We start from the raw sequence: 21,393 nt of genomic DNA on the forward strand, positions 1-21,393 counted from the left end.
TCTCTCTGGCTGACGGTGATGTTGACAATATACAATTAGTAGGAGTTAATTTCTCAGAGATGAATCCCCGATCAGCGCAGGATAAATCTGACAGCCATCTTTGTCCAAAATGGAAGAGGATGAACTTGAGAGGATGTAAATAATTCTTTATCCTCTTATGAGAGATGTAAACTATAGAACTGAAGCTGTTGAATAATAGAGTTAAAGGTCCACTTACTCGCTTTTTTTACACTTACTTTTAAGCCAACAATGACAAGAGGTCCTCCACTGGAAGTGTTCAGAATAAGAGAAAGTTTTTACATCTGTAGTTTCATGACAACAAGCAAACTTCATGTGCTGATGATGAGGATGAAGACTATATGATATGATCAAAAACTCCAGAAGTAAGTGGACCTTGAGTGGAGATTGTTATGCCAGCTGATTAGTTACCCCAGGCCAGTGTTTCTTCTTCTGCACCTAACTGGTCTCACGTGAAATTTGTGGCACAGTTTGTGAATGTGTCACAAATGTTGTTGTGTGATGCTGAGTGATGTGATTTCTCTCCGGGTTCTCCCGTGCTCCACCCACGACAGCTTCCCCTCACCTCCACCTCTTCATTTAGTTCATTTTAACCCATGCTAGTACAACATCATGCTTTGCTACTGAGAAAGACATTCATACTAAATGCACTGTCATGTCAACATATCAGTAAGTAGCAAATGTTAATGTTGACTTTTTATTTCTGCAGTATTTGATTATATATTTAAGTATGTACATTATAATGAAGTTATATTGGAGTGTTTTTTACCAGAAAACATTTAGCGTACATAATAGCTACAAGACATTGTGGTAAATAAGTATGCTGTGATGATATTTGGGGTTAATTTTTGTCTCTGTGATATCTGTTCTCACACATTTTTCTTTTTAGACCCAGAAACCCTCCTGTGCCTGTACTTTCCTGACTTTTTTTATTTAAAAAAACAAACAAGTTCTCCTTCCTTTTTCCTCATCTCACCTCCATCCCAATCTTTTTCTTTTCTACGTCTGCCAGGTTTTTACGCTGCTTGAAAGAGTCACAACATTAACGAGTGTGAGTCAGTTAGCGGCACAGAGCCACACCTCCTTGAGCCTCAACCCATAAAGCTGCAAAAACCCAAGTGCTTTTTTGACACCACCTGTCCCCCCCACCCCCACCCCCACCCTGCGCCTAACGTAGTTGCTGTTCTGTGCTTAGCTCAGCCAAAGCTATCTGAAACACAGCACCCTTTTCCTCGGTCTTTACCATTAAAGAAGTGATTCTTTTAGCAGGACGTGCGCTCCTCCGACATGTCGAGATGCATTAGCAGCCGTGTGGGTTTTAAATGGGGTTTGCAGACGTCCACGCTCATTAGCCGATGGCACTGGTTAATGAGTTTGGTCACAGAAAGACAGATGGCCTCTCTTTTAAGTGTGGGAGGATAGTCACCACTCCTCTGAAAGACATCACTTCTCTTAATGGAACTGCTCCCTTTATTAAAAGAAAACCATTTCTGCAACTGGTCATGAAGGCATCTTCTGGTGATAACATCTATCTGTGTAGAATAATGAAAAAAAGAGAAACTACTCCATGCAAGCATCGTTGTCTGGTCTGTTCTGACTTTGGTGTCTGACTGTCAGATCTAAATGCAGATCTGCAGCAGGGATGGCTGGCTTCATTTGGCTACATCACGCCCAGGCAGAGGCATTCATGGCCATGCTACTGTACTGTAATCTGCCCACGTCTCTGCTTCTGTCTGAGGGTGGTTTTTTTCTTTTTCACTGAGGCAGAGCTGATGGCTTACTGTTTGATCTCTGCCTCTTCCTCTGCCAGGTGCCCGAATGGACCAAATGCAGCAGCCGAGAGAAGAGGAAGGAGAAGAAAGTGGAGAAGCCGTTCTACTCGGACTCGGAGGGAGAGTCTGGGCCGACGGAGTCAGCCGATAGTGGTAACTTTAGAAGGGTCGCTCGCTCCGTTAGAGCCATCACATCCTGTAGTCAAATGAGGAAGTGTCCACCTGAGATGTGTTTGTGTGTGAGCATGAGATTTTTGCTGAGAGTCAGTGTGAGTTGAGGTGTTTAAGGGATGGTGAAAGTTGAGACATTACTATTGTCCTTGAAAGAATAGGTCTTGCCACCATGGTACATGTTTGTGGCCCATTAAGTCGTCATGCTGGCTACTTCAAGAACAATACATAGTAGAAATGTCATACTTAGACCTGCACAAATGTGAATATTAATGAGGTAAAAGTGATTTTTTTAAAAACATCCTGTTAGCATTCTTGATGACAAACTACCAGTATTGTGAGGATACTCGTCCTTTGGTCGTGGAGACCATGGCAGAACTTGTCTTTATTGTCAGCAAACCACATGAAAAGATCAAAACCAGAGTTTTCTGACTTCCCTACCCTGTCAGTAGCTGAAAGCTTGAAGCTCATTTGTTCCTACTGCAAGTGTAAATCTTCAAAAAGTGAGTCATGAGATTGAGTTTTTAAAAAAGCTCAATAATGTCTCAGCTGGACACTGATGTTCTTAGCAAACATTACTCAAACAGGAGGAGACATGTGATTTGTTGGGTACTATTTCTAGCACTAGATTTATACGTGTTTTGGTGGACTGAAAAACTACTACTTTAATATTATCTACTGAGAGAGTGCAGCTGGTAATGGTGATAATTTAGTACTTAAGTATTATGTTTATGTGAGTGAAAAGACTCAATGTCAAAGATTTATTTGGGTCATTTGGATGTTAAATATTCAAATTCAAATGAGAATTTACTGTAGCTGATGAAATTTGAGTTTGTATTAGCAGAATAAGAGAAAGCAATAAGGCATGTGTAGCATGAAATTCTCCATTTAATCTCTGTAAATCTTGGAGTAGTGGTTACTGGTGCTGCTTAATCTTTTTTATTACAGCTTGCCCCTGGAAAAAATCTGCCAGGGGCACAGGTGATAATTTAGAAAATGGTCCTCTTCATCTGTGAATGTCATGCAAAATCTTGAGTTATTCTACATTTGACTTTAATATTTGTATCTTGAATCTTTTTTAATGAGGAATTGTTTAAAACTCGGTTGTCTCATGGTTCATATAAAAATCACCTAAATATGTTCAGTATTTGTTTATCAGTGGATATAGTGGATATACTATAATGTCCCTGTTCTCTGTGTAAAATAACTGACCTTTTCATCATGTGACTCTTTTTCCTCTTCAGAGTCGGACTCTGCCAGCGGCTCGGAGAGCGCCAGTGGCAGCGAGGAGAGCGGGTCGGGATCAGAGAGCGAGGAGAGTGAGGAAGGCTCTGAGTCTGAGGAAGAGGAAGAGGAGGAAGAAGAGGAGAAAGACAAGAAGAAGAAAAAGAAAGAAATAAAGAAGCCAGTGCAAGAAAGTGAAAGGTAGCAGACTCTTCTGTTTTCTGTTTAATCATGGTGTTTTTTATGGACACTGCTCCAAATAAAAATAGAACATGTGACTCCATCCATAATATCTGTTAATACTGTATTTCTTCCGGCTGTCTTTTGCAGCCATTTTAGCAGATCTAGTTTAGTTTTTGCTGGATCTTTCCATTTTTTGACTGTAAGCACAACAGTAGAATCTGTTATAGATATAACTCTGGGATCGTAGTGGGACCTTTGACCTTTGCTTTCCTTTTTCCAGCGAGCAAAGCAGTGAGGAAGAAGAGAGGAAGCACGAGAGGAAGAGTAAACCACGTAAGAGCGACTCAGAGTCTGAATCTGACGAGGAGGAGGAGAGTGAGTCCGAAAGCAGCCAGTCAGAGTCTGAAGACTCTGAATCTGAGGCAGAGGTCAAAAAGAAAAAGAAGGTGATGATACACAGAAAAAGAAACAGATACAGAAAAAAACCCTATGGGGTTTCTTCTTTTTGGAAAATCACACATCACTACAATCACTACATTTAAAATATACAGAAATGTATTCTCATTGACTTGGATGAACTCAGCATTTAAACCGCCACATATGCTCACTGTCACGTACAAATCTTCATCTATTCATGTCGCTTTTCTTTCATCTCCTTCCAGGCAGCTGAATCTAAACCTCCCTCCAAGCCTGTCAAGACAGAGAGCAAGAAGGAGAAGAAAGAGATGTCTCTACTCGACCTCGACGACTGTGAGTTTTTTTCATCCCTGTGTTAAGTTTCTCTTCTGAAAGACACGCTCACATCAGTGAGGCAAAGTCAGTGAACAAGGACACGAATATTTCTAAAAATCATAGTAGAAGCACTTGACTGGTTCCCATGGCAACTCTTCTGGTTATTAGGGAACTACTAATAAGATCAATTAGCCTAACAGGAGATAATATAACAAATAGATGAATACAGTCAGATCTTGATTTGGTAACATCCCTGCTGAATGTCTCTGCATCTCTCTCTTCCCAGTTGAACCTGCTCCCTCTCCTCAAGTCACTCCCGTCAACACCTTCCTGTCCAACAGCCTCGTGACCGACCTGGAGGGTTTGTCTTTGTCCGACAGTGTCCTCTCCCCGGCTGTAAGTACTTCTCATGTCTCACGTCTTCCTGGTTGGCATCATTGTTTCATTCTACAAATTAATCTAAAGTAGATGATCAGTAGTAGAAGTGTAAAGTAAGGGAGGCTGCTGTAGCAGCATGCTGATGGTGACAGACTGAAGATGTTTTTACTTGCTCTGTAGAACATATCATCCTGACATCTGTCTTGCTTTTACTTTTAACCAGACGTTGGTGTCCACATTTTACCACTTATTCTTTACCACCATTTTCATATGGCTCTCTGTGGCTTTTTAATAAACATTTGACTTAAAAGCTCAGGCCATGATTTAAAGAATTGTTTTGAATTTGTGTGAGCAAGAAAATGTCTTCCAGTTATCCAGTTGAAATTACTGTGGAGCCCTGATTTACAACTTTTCCCTCCACCCCAACCACATCAACAGCAAAGTCAGTTAAACATATTAAATGATGATTTTTTTTCAAGTGTATCATAAAACAATAGTCAGTATGCCATATGGTTGTGTTTTACGACAATTGTGTGTTTAAGGAGTGTGTACAAACAAACAAATGAGGTAAACTAATGGGGGGGGGGGCTAACCTAAAACCAAAAGAGGACTCTCGAAAATAAGAGCTTTAGCTAACTTCCTAAAACAAACAACGAAAAACAAAGCCTTACTAACTACGCTGTCTTAATTGGAAAAGGGGTTTATACGAGTGTGTTAGATCCGTTTGTTCTAGACCTATACCTGGTCCATTCCCCAGGTACCTCAGTTTGTCACTTTAACAAAGTTTAGAGTAAATTTGACAATTAAAATCATGATCTCAAAAGAACAAGAGGCATGCTAAACTAGCTAGCCAAACTCATGTAGTCGCGGTCCTAAATTGCTTCACCTTGATTGGAGGGCCGGTCCGGGTGTCGCACCAATCAGAATCCTTGGTTCAGACACGCATGCGGACGGGCAACGCCTTAAGCGGCTTGAGCCAATCACGTGTTGGAGACCGCACATCCCTTTTAGCATATTCAATAACAACCTCAACACTGAGGATGTTTGCTGCGGCTTTGAATCCACACAATTTACTTCCTAAAGCAAGCGAGAGGGAAAACGAATCTTTTCTAGAGAAAATTGTCTCTCTCTTTGCCCTTTTATCAAAGCATAAAAACACTGTTAAGTCTCTAATGGTTATTGATTCTTCATCTCCTCTGCCCACAGGCCATCGCTCCCTCCAGTGCGTTGAAGAACTACGAGCTGCTGCACCGGATCACGGGGGAGGGTCTGTCGGTGGAGTACTGCTTCAGCCGGCAGCCGTTCAGCCCCGACGGGAACATGGTGGCGGTGCAGATGCAGTTCACCAACAACGCCACGTCCGACACCAAAAACCTGCACATGGAGGACGTGAAGCTGCAGTCTGGGATGAGGGTCAAGGAATTCCCAGAGATCGGTGAGAGATGGGGATTGAATAAAGACCACGCTGATGATTGGAAACGTTAGGTTTGAGGTTCATTTATATAAAAGGGGTTTATCCTCTTGGGAGCATGAAAGTCAACTGAAAATATATTTTTTTTGTGCAAGTGGAAGATGCTGGACCAAGACCACAGGTCAGGGGATCACGGCCATTATATGCTTTGACAAACAAATTCTGTCCAATATTTGTTAAGGTATTTTTCTGTGAACCACAGTCTTTCATTTCCAGATCAAAATCATTGCTATCATCAAAATTAGTGATTCAACTAAAGGGGTTTACATAATAAAAATTGTAAATGTAAATCTTTAAGTTACTGTTAGGGTTAGGGTTAAACAGTGTCTTTTGAATACCTCTGTTAGACCAAAAGGTCAAAGGTCAGCTTCTCTTTGACATCATAATGCTGCAGAAACACCATTATTCAACACCATAACTCAAGAGCAGAAGGTCAGATTGTGATCATAGTTCACATTTGGTTGGTGACACTGGGTTAAAGATATGTGTGTGTGTGTGTGTGTGTGTGTGTGTGTATGTGTATGTGTATGTGTATGTATAATATCCCTATTTTAGGATTTGTTACTTCCTTGCAGCAACACCCATATTTGAATCCTTGTCTACTGTCATGGCCACAACTATGTGATCAGATTTGTTTTTCATGCACATACAATTAATTTGACTGTTTTTTCTTTCTCTCAGTGACCTTACACACTAATACAGTAGACATATAGCAGGGCAACAAACAACAACAAAGTCAAGTCAAATCAGTTCCCTGACTGGTTGGTGGAGGCATGCAACCGCAAGGTGGTAATTCTAGTTTTCCTCTGTGTTGACAGAGCTGCTGCCAGCTGGTGAGACGGCCACAGCTGTGATGGGCATCGATTTCTGTGACTCAACACAAGCAGCAAACTTCCAGCTGTGGTGAGATGGATTCTGTGTGTTTCATTACCGTGCAGTCCTCCTGTTGGGTGAAAACAGAAACAAACCCCTCATAAATCTGCTGAGTTTTGAACTTCGTTTGACTTGTTATCTTTTGCGTGTATCTGCAGGCCAAGTGAAATATATAAAACAACATTGAGCAGTGACGTCTAGATCACACAAGTTCAGAAATTCTCACACTTTTTTTTCAACGCCTCTCTTCATTTTCAGCACCCACACCAGGAAATTCTTCGTATCGATCCAGCCGCCGGTCGGGGAGCTGATGAGGCCCGTCTTCCTGACAGAGAATGAGTTTAAGAAGGAGCAAGGTGCGTGACAAAAGGAAATGAATTAATTCTGTTAATAAACATTAGCATGACTTGACCACCATCACGTTAAAATAAAATCTATAGAAATGAGAGAGGGGAGTTATCCTTTGTTGGACGATTCCCAGCAGCCATTTCTGTGTTTCTCTAGCAGCCAGAAATATTTCTTCTTCTGGGGATTTTGTCGAGGTTTAACATGACAAAAGAGCAACTTCTATTCCAAAGATTCTCATTATTTCTAAAGCAATCTCCTCATATACATAGATATTGTCACAGCAGTATTTATTTTTAAGATTTTGTCCTTATAATAGAAGTTTTATGTGAAGTACAGAGTCTCGTCACTAAAAAAATACATAAAAAACTTAAGTTGATCCAATGTGACCAAAGCGTTTGGTAGTAACCAGCATGTTTCTAGTGTCTGGTGTTCATTTTCCATCCTGACTGACACTGAGCGAGTTTTGAGCTCTAACAAACCCATAGTGACTCTTTAAACATGTGTCATATCCACGGTTCCTCCCTCTTCGTACTGTCCCCCAATAGAGAAGCTATTACAGAATATCGGTAAGTTGGCTTTGATAGATTTGTTCTTCCCAGCCGTCTGTGTGCCCACCTGCCTTTTAGCCAACCTCACACAGACCCATATTCCCTTCCTCCTCCTCCCTCCTCCTCTAACACCTCCCCTGCTGACTCCCCTCCTTCCCGCCTTGGTGATCAACACTTAACTGCATCTCCAGGTCTGTAGCTGCAGACACACTCACCTGTGCTAACTTGCATCTTAAAGGCCGCTCACACTCTGCTACACCAGGAATGACTGGAAATGCTCATCCACTGATCCTGATTTCACTCTTCTTTGGGCACCATGTGAACAACAACAACAATAACAACAAAATAATAATGATAATAATAATAATAACATCAGGCTCAGAGCAGCTCTCGATCATGTGCACCATTGTTCATCATCTTTTTGTTTATCTGAGCTTTCAAACTGCTGAATCTGAAGTACTGCAATGTCACAATGCACTTTTTTTGTCTGAATGGTTTGTTGTTTATTCAAACCTTGTAAGCACAGATTTTTTTTGTGGCTTGCGGGTCAAAAAGCATCTTGAAGTCAATGTTAAAACCAGACTGCATTTGATTAAACTGTTTTGGCCACTGGGGGCAGCAGAAACAAGCTGTGAACACAACACTGACATATCATCCCTTCTTAGGTCAATATTGCAAACTAGTTAGCAACATTAGCATTCAGCTGTTGTGTTTCTGATCACCTGAGGAATATAAGATGAATAGTCTCTCTCTTTTAGCTCGGTTTTTGGTCTGTACCAAGTCCTGTTCAAGTACAGTTGGTTTTTAGAGCTTATTCACTGAAAAAAGCAGCCTGCCACATTTAAAAACGAAGGTATGATAGAGGTGAGAGTGGAACAAAAGAGTAAAGTTGTGGCTCCAACAGCTAAACAGTGAGCTGAGACTCCCATCAAGCCGAGGGCATTTAGGTTATAGTCCTCTGTTATCATCATTATGAGCACATTGACACTTTTTCATTATTTTGATAAAATATTGGTTTAAAGATGTTGATTATAGCCACTTCAAAGGGTAAGAGCTTTTAGTTACAGTGGTTATATTTAAATATGCAGTTCTGTGTAAGCCTGCTGATTATTTTTTGATTAACTGATAATTTCAGGAATTATAAAACCAGAGGAGCTAAACCAAGAATTAAAAGCCCTTTCTGAGCATTTTCCCAGTATTTTCTCTTGCGTGGCTCTGATGTACGAGTTGGACATAATGAATGAATAAGAAGGAGGCTGATTCTCCACAGAGATGATCTGCTGAGAGTCTGCTGGTTATAATTCTCTCTCAGCTCAGTTCAGATTCAAAGTGTTTTATTTGAATACTACTCAAGAGGCCTGAATATGAAAAATGAAAAATAACTCGCATGCAAAAAACTGAATTCAAGTTAGGAAAAAGGGGGATACATTGTTGTTCCGGAGCCTGAGATGATGTGTTCAGCTTGTTTTGTCCAACAAACAATCCAAAGCCTAAACACACACAACACATAGTACACAGAATCAAATTAAGCAAATGTTTGGCAAACGTTCAGTGACTTGATCAAACAGTTGTTGATGAATTTTCTGTCCAATTGTTTCAGCACCAGTTAATACAAGCTTCACAATGAATTATAGATACACAAATACCATTGATATAACAATTATATGTGATCAAAACATTTAACCAGGTTTTCAACCGGACGTTCTGATGTCTGTTTGACCTGCAAATCACCTGAGTCAGTGCTTACAGGGAGGCATCCACTTCCATGTGCGAATGTTCCAGTGGTTCTTGGAGGGAAAAATGCTTTGGTGCATTTCATAGTACTACAGTGAAAATTCATTAGGCGTTTGACCGGGCTGGAAGTGCACACATAAGCCTCTTTTGTGCTGTGCATTCACTGAGAAAAACTGTACCACTCCTCTACTGTGTTCAGTGGAAAGCATCGGTACATTACAGTTTAAATTTTAGCAGCATTTTTTGATGTATCAGAGGACTGTCGGAGATGCTTGTGCAGAAATCACTGTAGTTTTAGGACAAATATACAGTATCTGAATATAATACTGTATATGTTTGTAGCTGGTAGATGTCCTGGAAAATAATTGGTTTTCTTAATTTCCTGTATAAAGCAGCACCATACTGAATCCCCACACTGATACAAGCAGCACCCTGTTATGTATTGTTGTATTAATAATAACTGCTTTGCTTTTGTTTTGCTACTGGGAAAGAGAAAATGAGCAGCAGCTTTACCTTCAGAGCTTTCCAGTCTGACCAGCGCTCTGCTCACACCCCCCAAACCTGCAGGTCAGCTGATGGGTATGAATGAAATCACAGAGAGGCTGACTCTGGACGTGAAGTGCCGGAACGAACACGCCATCGTCCAGAGGGTGACCACGGCCGCCAACCTCAGCAGAGTCCCCTGTGGCTCAGATAAAGAATGCAGGTGAGAAAGAATCAGCAACACCAACAAAAAGTGTTGTTGGCCAGAAAGGATGCAGGATCCCTTTCAGCCAATTGTGGGCAGGTTTTATCAAAAATATTGACAGTTATGGCAAGAATGCTGTATACAGAAGTTAAACATTTCAGGTTAATGTATCATACAAACATGAAAACTAACCTTAACCCTAACTGCAAAAAGCTGTTCTGTGATGCGTGGCTAAAACCATAAAAGATAAATGCAACTGTGTGTGTTTTTGTAGTTTTTAACAACCAACCTTTCAACTAAAGAGCCCTTACGAACTGTGCACCAGTTTTATGTCACTTTGTTGGCTGCGGCTGTGGCCTTTCAGTTATACTATAGTGCCCCCATCTGGTTAATCACTGCAGTGGTTTAAAACACAAAGTCAAAATGTATAATTTCTCTTAAGTTTTGTTGTATTTGTCTTGTATTTCACACTAATCCCATTTGACCACCAGTTAACATGAAACACCTGTTTTAAACACAGGTGCACAGCTGGTGAACAGAACTGGGTGGTAGTTAGATTTTAATGTCCATGTTGAATTTTATTGAGATATCATGGCTCACAGCTCTCATTACAACAAAAAAGTGTTTGACCAGTTTTGTCTAGAATCATCACTTATTTATCTAATTTTAACATTTTACCAAATGATAAATATTTTTGTCAACATCAAAATCAAGATAGTGTTTAACTTACTGTTACTAATATATTAACTTACTGTTACAATATTCATTTTGTCAAAATTTCACACCTCTAATTGAAGATACATTTGGTGAAACTTGAATCTGTGTTGAAGCAGGTTAGAAAGTCATATGTTTACTTACTCATGAAGTTAATCGATGATACTGATTTCAACACCAGAACAAAGTATAAATACAGTATCTTTTAATCATTTATCCACTTCAGTTTAGTTTTAGTGCCAGTATTTATAATTTGGCCATTTAGTTAAGCTCTCATACAAATTGTGTCAATGTTTAAAAGGCATCAGTGGTAATTACTCAGAGTTAGATTATTATTGACCAGACTGTTGTTCATGTTGTGTCATTGTTGGAGTCTAAAACCTTCTGTGTGTCCCTCCTTTATTCTGTGGCTTCATCTTTACTTCTGATCTTTGCTGCTTTGACGCTCAGTCCTCCTGTTCCTCCTCCTGATCACCCTATCCACAGGTTCGCTGGCAAGACGGTGACCAGCGGCAGCCTGGTGTTGGTCACCGTGGCGACCAAAGAGGAAGGAGCCGCCCAGCTGACGGTCAACTGCGAGAAAATGGTGATCGGCACCATGCTGGTGAAAGACATCCTCCTAGCTTTGACACAGTGACCTGTGTGTCTGCGCTCGACCTTCGCCCTCTGCCCCACCTCGCTCCGCCCACCTGCCTCTCACGTCGTCCAAGACTCGTCACACGTGTAGCATCTCCTCCATTCTCCTGTAAGCAGTGTCAATGAGGACGTTTCCAGAATGTTTAAGTCCAGATTGTTTTGTTAAAGAGCCCCTGACTTTTAGAAATTACTCCTAGAAACAGCAAATGCCACAGCTGTATGCGAGCTTCATGACAATCAGATGTGACTGATCCCTCATTCCCTTCTAAAGTTTCTTACATTTTATTATTTAAAAATACATATTTTGCAACACATTTTCCTTCCTTGAGGACACAATAAGTAATTAACACATAGATGTGTGTGCATCTTTTAAAATTTACTTTAGATGAAAAATAACTCCCATCCAAATGCATCTGAGAGTTTAATATTGGTCAGAATTTGCTGGATTGTTAGAGAAGTTTAAAAAATGATCCAGTTTCACCCATAAAAATGAGTTTTCCTTCACTACGACCAGAGTTTTTGGTGTAATTATTTAGAAACAAGCCGGCCATGTAAGTTTTTATTATTCTTCGACAAGTGGACGCACAAAATCTATCACACCAGATTTCATTTTTATCTTGTTAGTTTCCAGCTGTCAGGGTATTTTAAGATGTAGATATTATAGGTAAGAGAAGATAAACTGTAGGTACAACTTCCCCAACAACAGGTCACCAGGACAAACACACACTCTGCTTAATCAGTACTCATCCAGTCATTACTTGAATGTAGCATGAAGGCTCGACTGAGACAACTACCTATAACTGAATCCATTTTGGTACAATAAATGTAGTCACTGCACTTCTGGGAACAAAGAAAGATTTTCATGTCAGACTCTGCGACTTTAGCGTTTGCCTACAGTAGCTGTCATAGTGCACATGTTCATTACAGTAAGTGGGGCATTTATAAAAACTGAAGATGTATAAATGTTATTGTATGTACTGCGACATGTAATACAGTACTGCTATAAGGTGTGGTGTGTGAGAGTGTGTATGAGTGTGTGTGTTTGTGGGCATGATGATACTGAATATTGACCTGGCAAACACTGACCAGCTGTTTTCAAACATGACTCGTAACACTTGGCTTGAAATCATCATGAAGCACATTATAATCATCAGTCCAAAAAATCATGTTGATTCTTTACAATATCTAGGAATAATCAAAAATAATTTCCCCATGTTTCATTTATTTATACATTTATTACCTGACAAACCAAAACTAATCTTTTTATCAGTTTCTCAGAAATTACAGAGGAGATGTAGGTTGTAGAAAACCTTAAAAATGACAGAAATTCACTCAACAAAAGTGGCTCGTGATTCAGTCAGTGCTTATTTTCATTATCAGATTAACTGCTGATTGTTTTATTGAGTAAGTGATACATCGTTTGGTCCTAAAATGTCACAAAATAGTTTACAAAAAAAGAAAGAAAGAAAAAAAAAGCTTACAGAGCTCAAGATGACATTTTCAAGATGTCTTATTTCATCTAAAATCCAAAGATAGTCACTGTAATACTACTGAAAACTAGGAGAGCACTCAGAGAGCGTCAACAACGTACACCAGACTTCAGAGAAAAAAAGATGCTAATTTATAGTAAATGAATCTGATCTGCCCCAAACTTTGATGGGTTCTTCTCTGGCTCATGTCCCGTCTCTCCACCAAGTTTGGTGAAATCGGTTCAGCATTTTTTGTATAAACTGCTGACAAATAAACAGCGATTCACTATTAATCCTTTTCCTTCAGGGCAAACATTAAGGGATTTTTAAAGGAATAGTTTCACATTTTAGGAAATACACTCACTCCTTCACCACTAAAACACAATTTCCCAGTTGTCACTATGAAGAGATAGTCAGTTAATTAAAATGCCTTTAGATTATGTTTGAATATGTGCTCATGATAATGTCAAACATTTTGAGTGTTACCTCGATCTCATTTGTCAGGTGATGCTGTTTTCATGCCTTTCATTACGTTTTGATTTCAGGTCAGAGGTCATTTGGCTTCTTTCTCTTTTTGTTGTGGACCCTCAGGTGTCCAGTTGCTGCACATTCTTTCTTATCTTTTTTTTATTTCTTGTTTCTCTACTGTTGTGTTTTACCAAACGAATACAGCACAGCAGATCATTAAGTCTTGTTATAGAAAACTGAGCAGCAGTGGTGGATGGTTTTATTTTGGCCTTTTTTTTTGTACCTGTTGTTGTTTTACCATTCAACCACTCAGACCTGAAATTTCCAGTTGCTGCAGCACAGTCATGAAGAATGTAAAGAGTAAGGAATTCTACTTTTAATGTAAAAAATCCAATGAAAAAAGTCAGTTTTCACACAAACAGCTGGATAAAAACGACTCTCCAAATCATAATTCACATCTGGCAATTAGTTTTATCTGCATCAGCTCTCAAATATCCAAAGTAAGGTTTATCATACCCTGTGTGTGGTTGTGAAATGTGGTCCTGAAGTATTACAAGTTTATTTATTATACAAATAAAAAATACAGATACAATGTTTGTGTCTTTTGTCCTCCGGCCTGGCCAAACAAAGGAAAACCCTCAGACTGCAGTGCTGTTTAATCTCGACTGACAGTTATATTAAAATGAGTGAATGATCAGTAAACGTGAGAGATAAAAAGCTGCAGTTTGAGTTATGACAGAAAAAGAGGAAGTTGTAAACAGTCTGCTGTCTTTTCTCCACAGGTTACAACGCTCATCCATCTGCTCACAGTTTGGACTGTTAAGTGTGGCGTGTCTGAAGGGTAGTTTTCTAAAATTTGGAAAATGGTGCTTCCTTGAAAACGCCAAAACATTTCAAGGGATGTCCTCATTTCAACAGTACTGGAAAGAAACTAAATACATTTACTCAAGTACTGCACTGCTGAGTATTGCTTCAAATTTGCTGATAATGTACTTTTACTTAATTATGTTTCTGAATGCAGGACTTTTACTTGTAATGAAGCATTTTTATACTGAGGTATTTGTACTTTTACATATGATAGTACATGTACAGGTGGTAAGACACCAAAAACAGACACAACTGAAATAAACAAAAGCATATTCAGGCCTTTGTAGGTGAAAGAGTTTAAAGTTGTAAATTTAAGAGAAAAAATCAAAAATTTATTTGATAAAATTATGATCTCAAAGAATATTTAACCTTTTCGTGGAAATGTATGAGTTTTTCCTCTGATTTTAGTCTCAGGGAATACCTGAGCTCATGTCTCGTAAATTCACAACGTCTTGGAAATGTATTATTCAAATGATATTACATTATATTACCCCCTCTCCAGGATTCGTAATTTTTGTGAAACCTACAGTAGTCCTAATATGCCATTGTAAAAAGAAAACAGACCTTTACAAAGTCAGTGATGGGAATATAAGCTGATAGTCAATGTGGCCTGTTCAAGTTCTGAAATAATCAATCTTTGGTTCGGCAGTGGAATGATTAACTGGTCCACTTTGTGCAGGAAATGACAGATTTGGTACAGAATGACACTTCTGAAGCAAAACTAATACACAAAATCGACTGTATGCATGGATGTAAACATGATTTGGAGTTTAGAAAAGGACACTTATTATTTTTAAGACCTAAAAGTTTACCTGGAGAGTCTGTAGTGTTTTTTAACTGACATGTTACCAACTCAAGAGTTTCTGAAAAACATTTTTACCGCTGCTGTTGTAAAGATGTGGAATGTGCAAACATTTCAGACATATCTTTAACTTCGAATACATTCAAAACACTTGAGGAACCAAATAATCCAATATAAACACACAAAAGCAGTCCAAGGTGACAAAAACATTCATAGACATTTTTATAAATTAGGTCAACATCAGCAAGTCAGTCAAAACTACTTTTTTGACTCAGTGGCTGTGACTTTTGTAAACTTTAGAGACTAACTTTCTAAAGGTGTCCTTGATGGTTTACCAGCCTGATTAATGTTTGGTAAGGATTTTAGTTCTCGCTAGCTCACAATATACACTGTGATACGACAGCATGTCTTTTTCTTCTTACTCACTTTTCCTGAATAATATTTCATAGTTGGCATTTTAACTGAGGCACCATAAAAGGCACAGAGAGATGACAGAAGGCACAGGATTCAGACATCCTCTGGGAGCAGAAACAGGAGATATATATGATCAGAAATCCTCCATCTCCTTCCTTAAGGACATTAAGAGGATGTTTGCTTATAATTTATTCATCTGAAATGTCTGAGTCATCAGGTCAGCTCAGTCTGCCTGGTCTGTGGAAGCAGGAGAGCCACCAGTCCTCCGGTCAGCAGCAGAGCAGAGACCAGCAGGACCGGTACGGCACAGTTCGTGTCCACCAACTTCCCAAAGACTATGTTACCTGTGATCGCTGCCACTCGGCCCACGCCTGTGAAGAAACCAAGAGCAGAGGACCTGAAAGAAATGAGAGACACAGTAGGTGAGGACGTGTGAGCACCTGTGCTTTATTTACTGATTTTTATATCTAAGTTACCTCACATTTTGTACAAAACTGTGATGACTACTGTTGCTTTATATTGCAAACTGCAAAACTGAATAGTAGAAATTTATTCTGAAAGGACGAAAGTAAAAATCCTTTCAGTAGTACCCGATAGAAGTATCAAAAATGTGCCTGAAACCTTGAGAACATTTAATTTGCTCCAACGTGTTACCAACCTATTTTTGGAGGTCTGAGGAGGTGGGAGTTTTCAGTATTTAACAAGAGAAACAGCATAAATCTGAGCCTGTAGATTTATCTCGAGACCCACAGGCAGTTGTCTTAGCTAAACTTTGAGTTTTAAGACGAGGTACCGTAGCTTCGTTGGGTAGAGCTCCGCTCCCAACACATCCAGGGCGTTCCAGGCGATCACAGACACACCGCTGAAGACGCAGGAGAGGATCAGACTCTGGGCTTTGGTTTGGACCACATAGATGAGGAAGACACTCAGACTGGACACCACCAGGCTGAAAGCTGGAGACACAGCAAGGATGAAGAAGTTTAAGATCAGACAGTAAGTACTCATAGTGTGGCAGCTTCAGCTTGAGATTGAAGCATTTATTAAGTAGAGAGCTGCAAACCTTACTAAAAATGAGGTATGTATTGTGTGTTAGCCAACAGATTATTCATTACTCTTAATCCAAGAAGAGGTGGTAACTGACTTAATTCTAGGCTAGACAGGGAAAGTGAAGAAAACACACTCTGACCTAACCATCAACAATACAACTGAGAGTCGGGAGAGGCAAGATAGAAGACATATCTCCTAAATTAAATTATGAAATATACCATTTTACAACCACAGAGAGACTCACAGAGCAGGGCCTTTCCTCCGGTGCTGTCCATCATCAGGATGGTGAAGATGTTGCCTGGAAGGTTTGATGCAGCGATGACGAAGCCCTCCATGTACACTGTCAGATGTAGGAACAGATACACGAAGAAAAGTGAGGATAAAATCAACACATTCAAACCTGAGGACAGTTTAGAGTCTCTAATTCACCTGAGCTGCAAGTGTTTGGACTGTGAGGGTTCATGGTTTTATCTTGTCCCTCTTTAACACTATTTTAGCTGATATTACTATATGAAAAGGATTTTTTTAGATGACAAAATTGTAGTCATATGCATGGTAAGGATAATTTAATGGTTATTTATTTTAATCTCATTCTCAATTTTTCTTTGTTATTTGGCTTATCATCTGAGGACAAGCTTTAAATTTGTGTCCAGTTCTGAGTTCACTGATAGGAAGAGGCAGTAAAATAAATAGAAATATCTCCATTATCCCAGAGGCACACCTGCTGTCTTGACTGGGTAGCAGCTTTGGTTAAGGAGTTGAGACGGGAGCGACACGTTGGCACAGGGTGAACCACTGGCCTCAACTCTCTTAAAGAGCTCTGGGAACCACATCCACAGCCCGTAGTAACTACAAACACACACATTAAAAGTGATTTAAAGGTACAGTAGTTTCTATTTTATTCTCAAAATATACCTATCCTTATCTACGTCCCACACTAGGGCTGCATCATCCACAAAACACAAAAACAGTCTCCCAAACAGCTGATGAGTTTGTGTAGACGGAGAGATGGGATTTCTCACCTGAAAGAGATGCAGTAGAAGATGATGAGCAGAGTGATGCTTCTGGATTTGAGTGAACCATTAAACATCTGTTTAATGGGCACCAAGCCCTGCAAGTTAAACCAAGGAAATGATTTAAAATGACACTGAGAAATAAACCACAAATAAACACCGGGTAACATATTGGTCAAACAAGATAACATTAACATCAGGGGGAATAAAAGTGTGCTGTGCTTTTATAGCAGCAGCTGCTGTTTGACTCAGACAAACTCTAAATCACCTCTTTGGACAGTAAGTCATGGCTTACCTTTTTTAAAATACTGGCAAGTCGCTCACTACATGAGCCCCAGGTCCCGGTCTCCTCCTGTTCTCCTTTTGGCTTGGAGCTCGTACACAAACCAAACTCCTGCACAAGAAGGATTAAATGACAGTCATTACACTTCCAGCAGTTTATCGTATAAAAGTAAAGGAAGTGTTAAGAGAAACTTTAGATTTCGCCTTTTTGTCTCTATCATGATGTCAATTGTGTCTTTGATGTTAATATTTTTTAGTCCCCTTGTGTTATAAGATTTCTAAATCAAATGTGTACATCAAACAATGATGATAAATGTATTTTAGACATTGTATTTCATACCGGGAAAGCTTTTCCTTTTCCATGCATGTTCAGCTTAAACATCAGTTTGAAGACCTGGATCGCCTCTTTCTCCTGACCAACCTGGCAAAGACAGAGTTGAAAATATCAAGGACAGATCAGGGCAGAAGGCATCCTGCTGACACAAGCACTCATCTGGCCTTTGAATACCTCCATGAGGAACTTGGGGCTTTCAGGCAGGAGAAGCCTGAAGATGATGGCTGAGGTGAGGCTGGGAATGGAGCACAGCACCACAAACAGTCTCCAGCTCTGGAAGTCTAGTGTTCCCAGAGAAAAATGTGCCCAGGTTCTGGGAATCACCAGCCAGGCCAGACCTACAGACAGAAACACAAACAGTCACTCATTGTTCTTTTTCACCTGAAAGTTTCTATGTCTAAATCTTTGTGTTGTGTGTGTTTTTTAGGGCCAGGACTCATTGGTTGATCGTTTTTGTAAGAATTTAAGCATCTCCCCACCTGCTGCCAAGATGTTTCCTGCCATCCAGAAGGTGGCCAGAGCACTGATCATTGCACCTCTCCTCAGTCGGGGCATGAACTCTGAAAAGTACGAGAAGATAACAGGGATCGACCCGCCGACCCTACAGAGGGAGGGAAAAGAAACATGTATCCTTGAAACTGATTCATTTTGGAGGATATATTAACTGTTAATTTGCTTATTTGTTTGACTTGCTGTGTTTTGCATTCACCCTTTAGTCAATTACTTTTTGTAAAACAATAAAATAATTGTTAGTTGCACCCAATTCACCCAAAGTAATTGAAACCACTCCTGTGATTCTTTTTTGTAAAATTTTCTGTCAGTCAAGGATTAAAATGACGTGTTGTTTGCAGGACAGTCTCTCTAACCAACACAATAGACTTGACTCAGTGTGTGTCTGTCAGTTAACGACTACAAATTCAAGTCATGCGCTCACCCAATGCCGCTAATGAACCGCAGCAGCAAGAAGAGCCAGAACCACGGAGCCATGCTGGCCAGACCTCCAAACACCCCGTTTATTGTCAGGGATACAACCAAGACTCTGCGACGCCCCCTATGGTCGGCCAAGTATCCCCACATGTAGCCACCCACCATCATTCCTTACAAAAAAAAAAAAAAAGTATGAGAAAGATACTGTAGGTGCTCAGGTACAATAACTAGTCTATTAGATGACTGAGACTCACCGAGAAAGATGCTGGCAGTCAACAGGCCCATGTCTGAGGAGCTCAGCAGCAGATCGCAGCGCGCCGTTGGCAGGAGAAAGGACACACACAGAATCTCCACAGCATCGCTGGCGTTGGCCCAACCACAAGCCACCAACAGCAGCCAGTGAAACAAACCAAACCCTGACAGTAAATGCAGAACAAAGTAAAACAAACAGAGAGAGAAGTAATCTATCAAAGGCTCCTTTTAAGTCTTTGTAGGCCTATTTTGCATAAAATCAACAGCCCTTCCCATTATGATGACCTGAAACCTCTTGATTACGCACCAAAGTAGCACCTGGTATTAAATTGTATATATTGCTGAAAAAATTGTTAAGATGAATATGTTTTAAAGATACAGTTAAATCTAATGTGGCACAATAATGTACCTATATTTTATTAGAAATAAACTGTATTCTCGTTGCTCTCCACTGGGTCAAATCCTTATATGTCTATAAATATTCGTTTTCTTATTCTATTCAAAATATCTTGTGGATGTTTTCAGCAAAACTAATAATATTTAAATACACCAACAACACAGTTTGTTAGCTTTTCAAACTTGTTTCCCCATCACATTTTATTTACATAGCATGTCCAAGAGCACGACAAAACAGACAAAAGTAAATACAACACCACTGAGGGATAGATTACCTGATTCCTCTACTGCTTCCTCATATGTTAATCTTCTCTGTGCGTTCCTCCCGGCCTCGTGTTTGGGGTTTGATGTGCTCCTGTCAAAAATGATTTCACCTGTGAAGCAGCAAAACATACAGACAAACAAACAGGTCAGGTGAAATGTAAGCTCAAGTACAAGAGATATTGCAGTGACAATCTGACCTGTAGAGAGTCCCTTCATATCTTGCATTGCACTGTAATTTTTATTCTGCTGTTTAATTTGTCTTATCTTATTTGTCAGAGGCGTCGTTGGTTGAGGAGGAGTTGCTTTATAAGCAGCCAGATAGTTTAGTGCAGTCTTCAAAAGATAACCTCAACGGTTGTGAGACTTTTTCTAGTGTTTTCCTTGGTTGTGAAATACTGGATAATTTGGTCTCTTTGGGACTTGAACAAATATTTAAATGAAAGCATCTGAAAAGTTTAGAGAGAAAATAACTCTCTCACACACATCTGAAACATAAAGGCATTTTATTAGCTTATTGTTTATGTAAAATCTGAATCTGAAAAGTAACAGCTGTTAATTACATCTAGTGCAGTACAAGGTAAAATATCTGACTCCAAAGTATGGAAGTGTAAAGTATAGAGCTGCAACTAACCTATATTTTCATTACTAATTCATCTGCTGATTATTTTCTTTATGTCTTTTCTGCTTGTTATTGTCTCAGATGTCTTATTTTGTCTGACCAACAACATAAAAACCCCATGTGCAACAACCCATGTGTTTCATGTGCAACAACAAGTGTCAAATTCTCGCATTTGAGCAGCTGCAACCATCACATATATAGTATTTTTGCTTTTTAAAATGACTGCAAAAATTAGGCATGTATAAATATAGTTGCGGTAATAGCAATTTCCTGCCAAGTCATTGATTACTCAACTGATCACTGCAGCTGTAACGAAGTGAAATTAAATGAAAATACTCAAGGAAAGTATACAGTTGTGTACAGTACTTATACATTTGTACCTTTTTGCTTCACATACCTTTAATTGAATACCTTTATTTAAGCGGGGTTTTAAATATGAGGCTTTTGACTGTAATAGAGTATGTTTACATTAATGTAGTGGTACTTTAACTGACTTAAAGTATCTGGATACTTCTCCCAGCACAGTTAGCGCTGAAGTGATGGACTAACACAGCTCTTACCTTCGTCTGAGTCCAGCTCGTCTGGCTCCAGGTGATCTCCGGTAAGAAGAAGCGGCCGCCGTGCCTCCACATCTCCGGTACGCATGTGACGAGCCATCCCCTAAAGAAGTCGGATGTCTCTAATATGGGCACTGAGCTGTGTCTGGATTACCTAACTTCAACTGCTGCACCCCTGTCCTGGTCCATATT

The 21,393-nt window shown here is 39.7% G+C and overlaps 2 protein-coding genes across 3 annotated transcripts in view; one reads left to right on the plus strand and one right to left on the minus strand.

The window, feature by feature from the left end:
* Window positions 1-13,761, plus strand: part of LOC108883027 (AP-3 complex subunit beta-2) — a 32,979-nt gene extending 19,218 nt beyond the window's left edge. The window contains 10 exon segments of the mRNA XM_051073179.1: window positions 1,829-1,943; window positions 3,206-3,386; window positions 3,649-3,814; window positions 4,031-4,118; window positions 4,387-4,496; window positions 5,685-5,913; window positions 6,768-6,852; window positions 7,081-7,178; window positions 10,020-10,158; window positions 11,341-13,761. Of these exon segments, the coding sequence (XP_050929136.1) occupies window positions 1,829-1,943; window positions 3,206-3,386; window positions 3,649-3,814; window positions 4,031-4,118; window positions 4,387-4,496; window positions 5,685-5,913; window positions 6,768-6,852; window positions 7,081-7,178; window positions 10,020-10,158; window positions 11,341-11,491 (1,362 nt within the window). The 3' untranslated portion in view covers window positions 11,492-13,761.
* A 1,533-nt stretch (window positions 13,762-15,294) lies between these two features.
* On the minus strand, window positions 15,295-21,352 carry sv2 (synaptic vesicle glycoprotein 2). Of its 2 annotated transcripts, none has more exons than XM_018675881.2 (13): window positions 21,205-21,352; window positions 20,037-20,135; window positions 19,368-19,529; window positions 19,121-19,283; window positions 18,666-18,787; window positions 18,361-18,524; window positions 18,193-18,273; window positions 17,866-17,964; window positions 17,580-17,668; window positions 17,279-17,406; window positions 16,802-16,897; window positions 16,304-16,463; window positions 15,295-15,907 (listed from the first exon to the last, which is right to left on the minus strand). In XM_018675881.2, the coding sequence occupies exons 1-13, from the start codon at window positions 21,299-21,301 to the stop codon at window positions 15,724-15,726; spliced, it is 1,644 nt and encodes a 547-aa protein (XP_018531397.1). In that variant the 5' UTR covers window positions 21,302-21,352; the 3' UTR covers window positions 15,295-15,723. The 2 variants fall into 2 exon arrangements, with proteins under 2 accessions (XP_018531397.1, XP_050929137.1); XM_051073180.1 differs by lacking the exon at window positions 21,205-21,352 and adding an exon at window positions 20,223-20,372.
* Between the last annotated feature and the right edge of the window lie 41 nt (window positions 21,353-21,393).

Source organism: Lates calcarifer, linkage group LG10, assembly GCF_001640805.2.
Source record: "Lates calcarifer isolate ASB-BC8 linkage group LG10, TLL_Latcal_v3, whole genome shotgun sequence".
In the NCBI taxonomy this organism is placed as follows: Eukaryota; Metazoa; Chordata; class Actinopteri; family Centropomidae; genus Lates; species Lates calcarifer.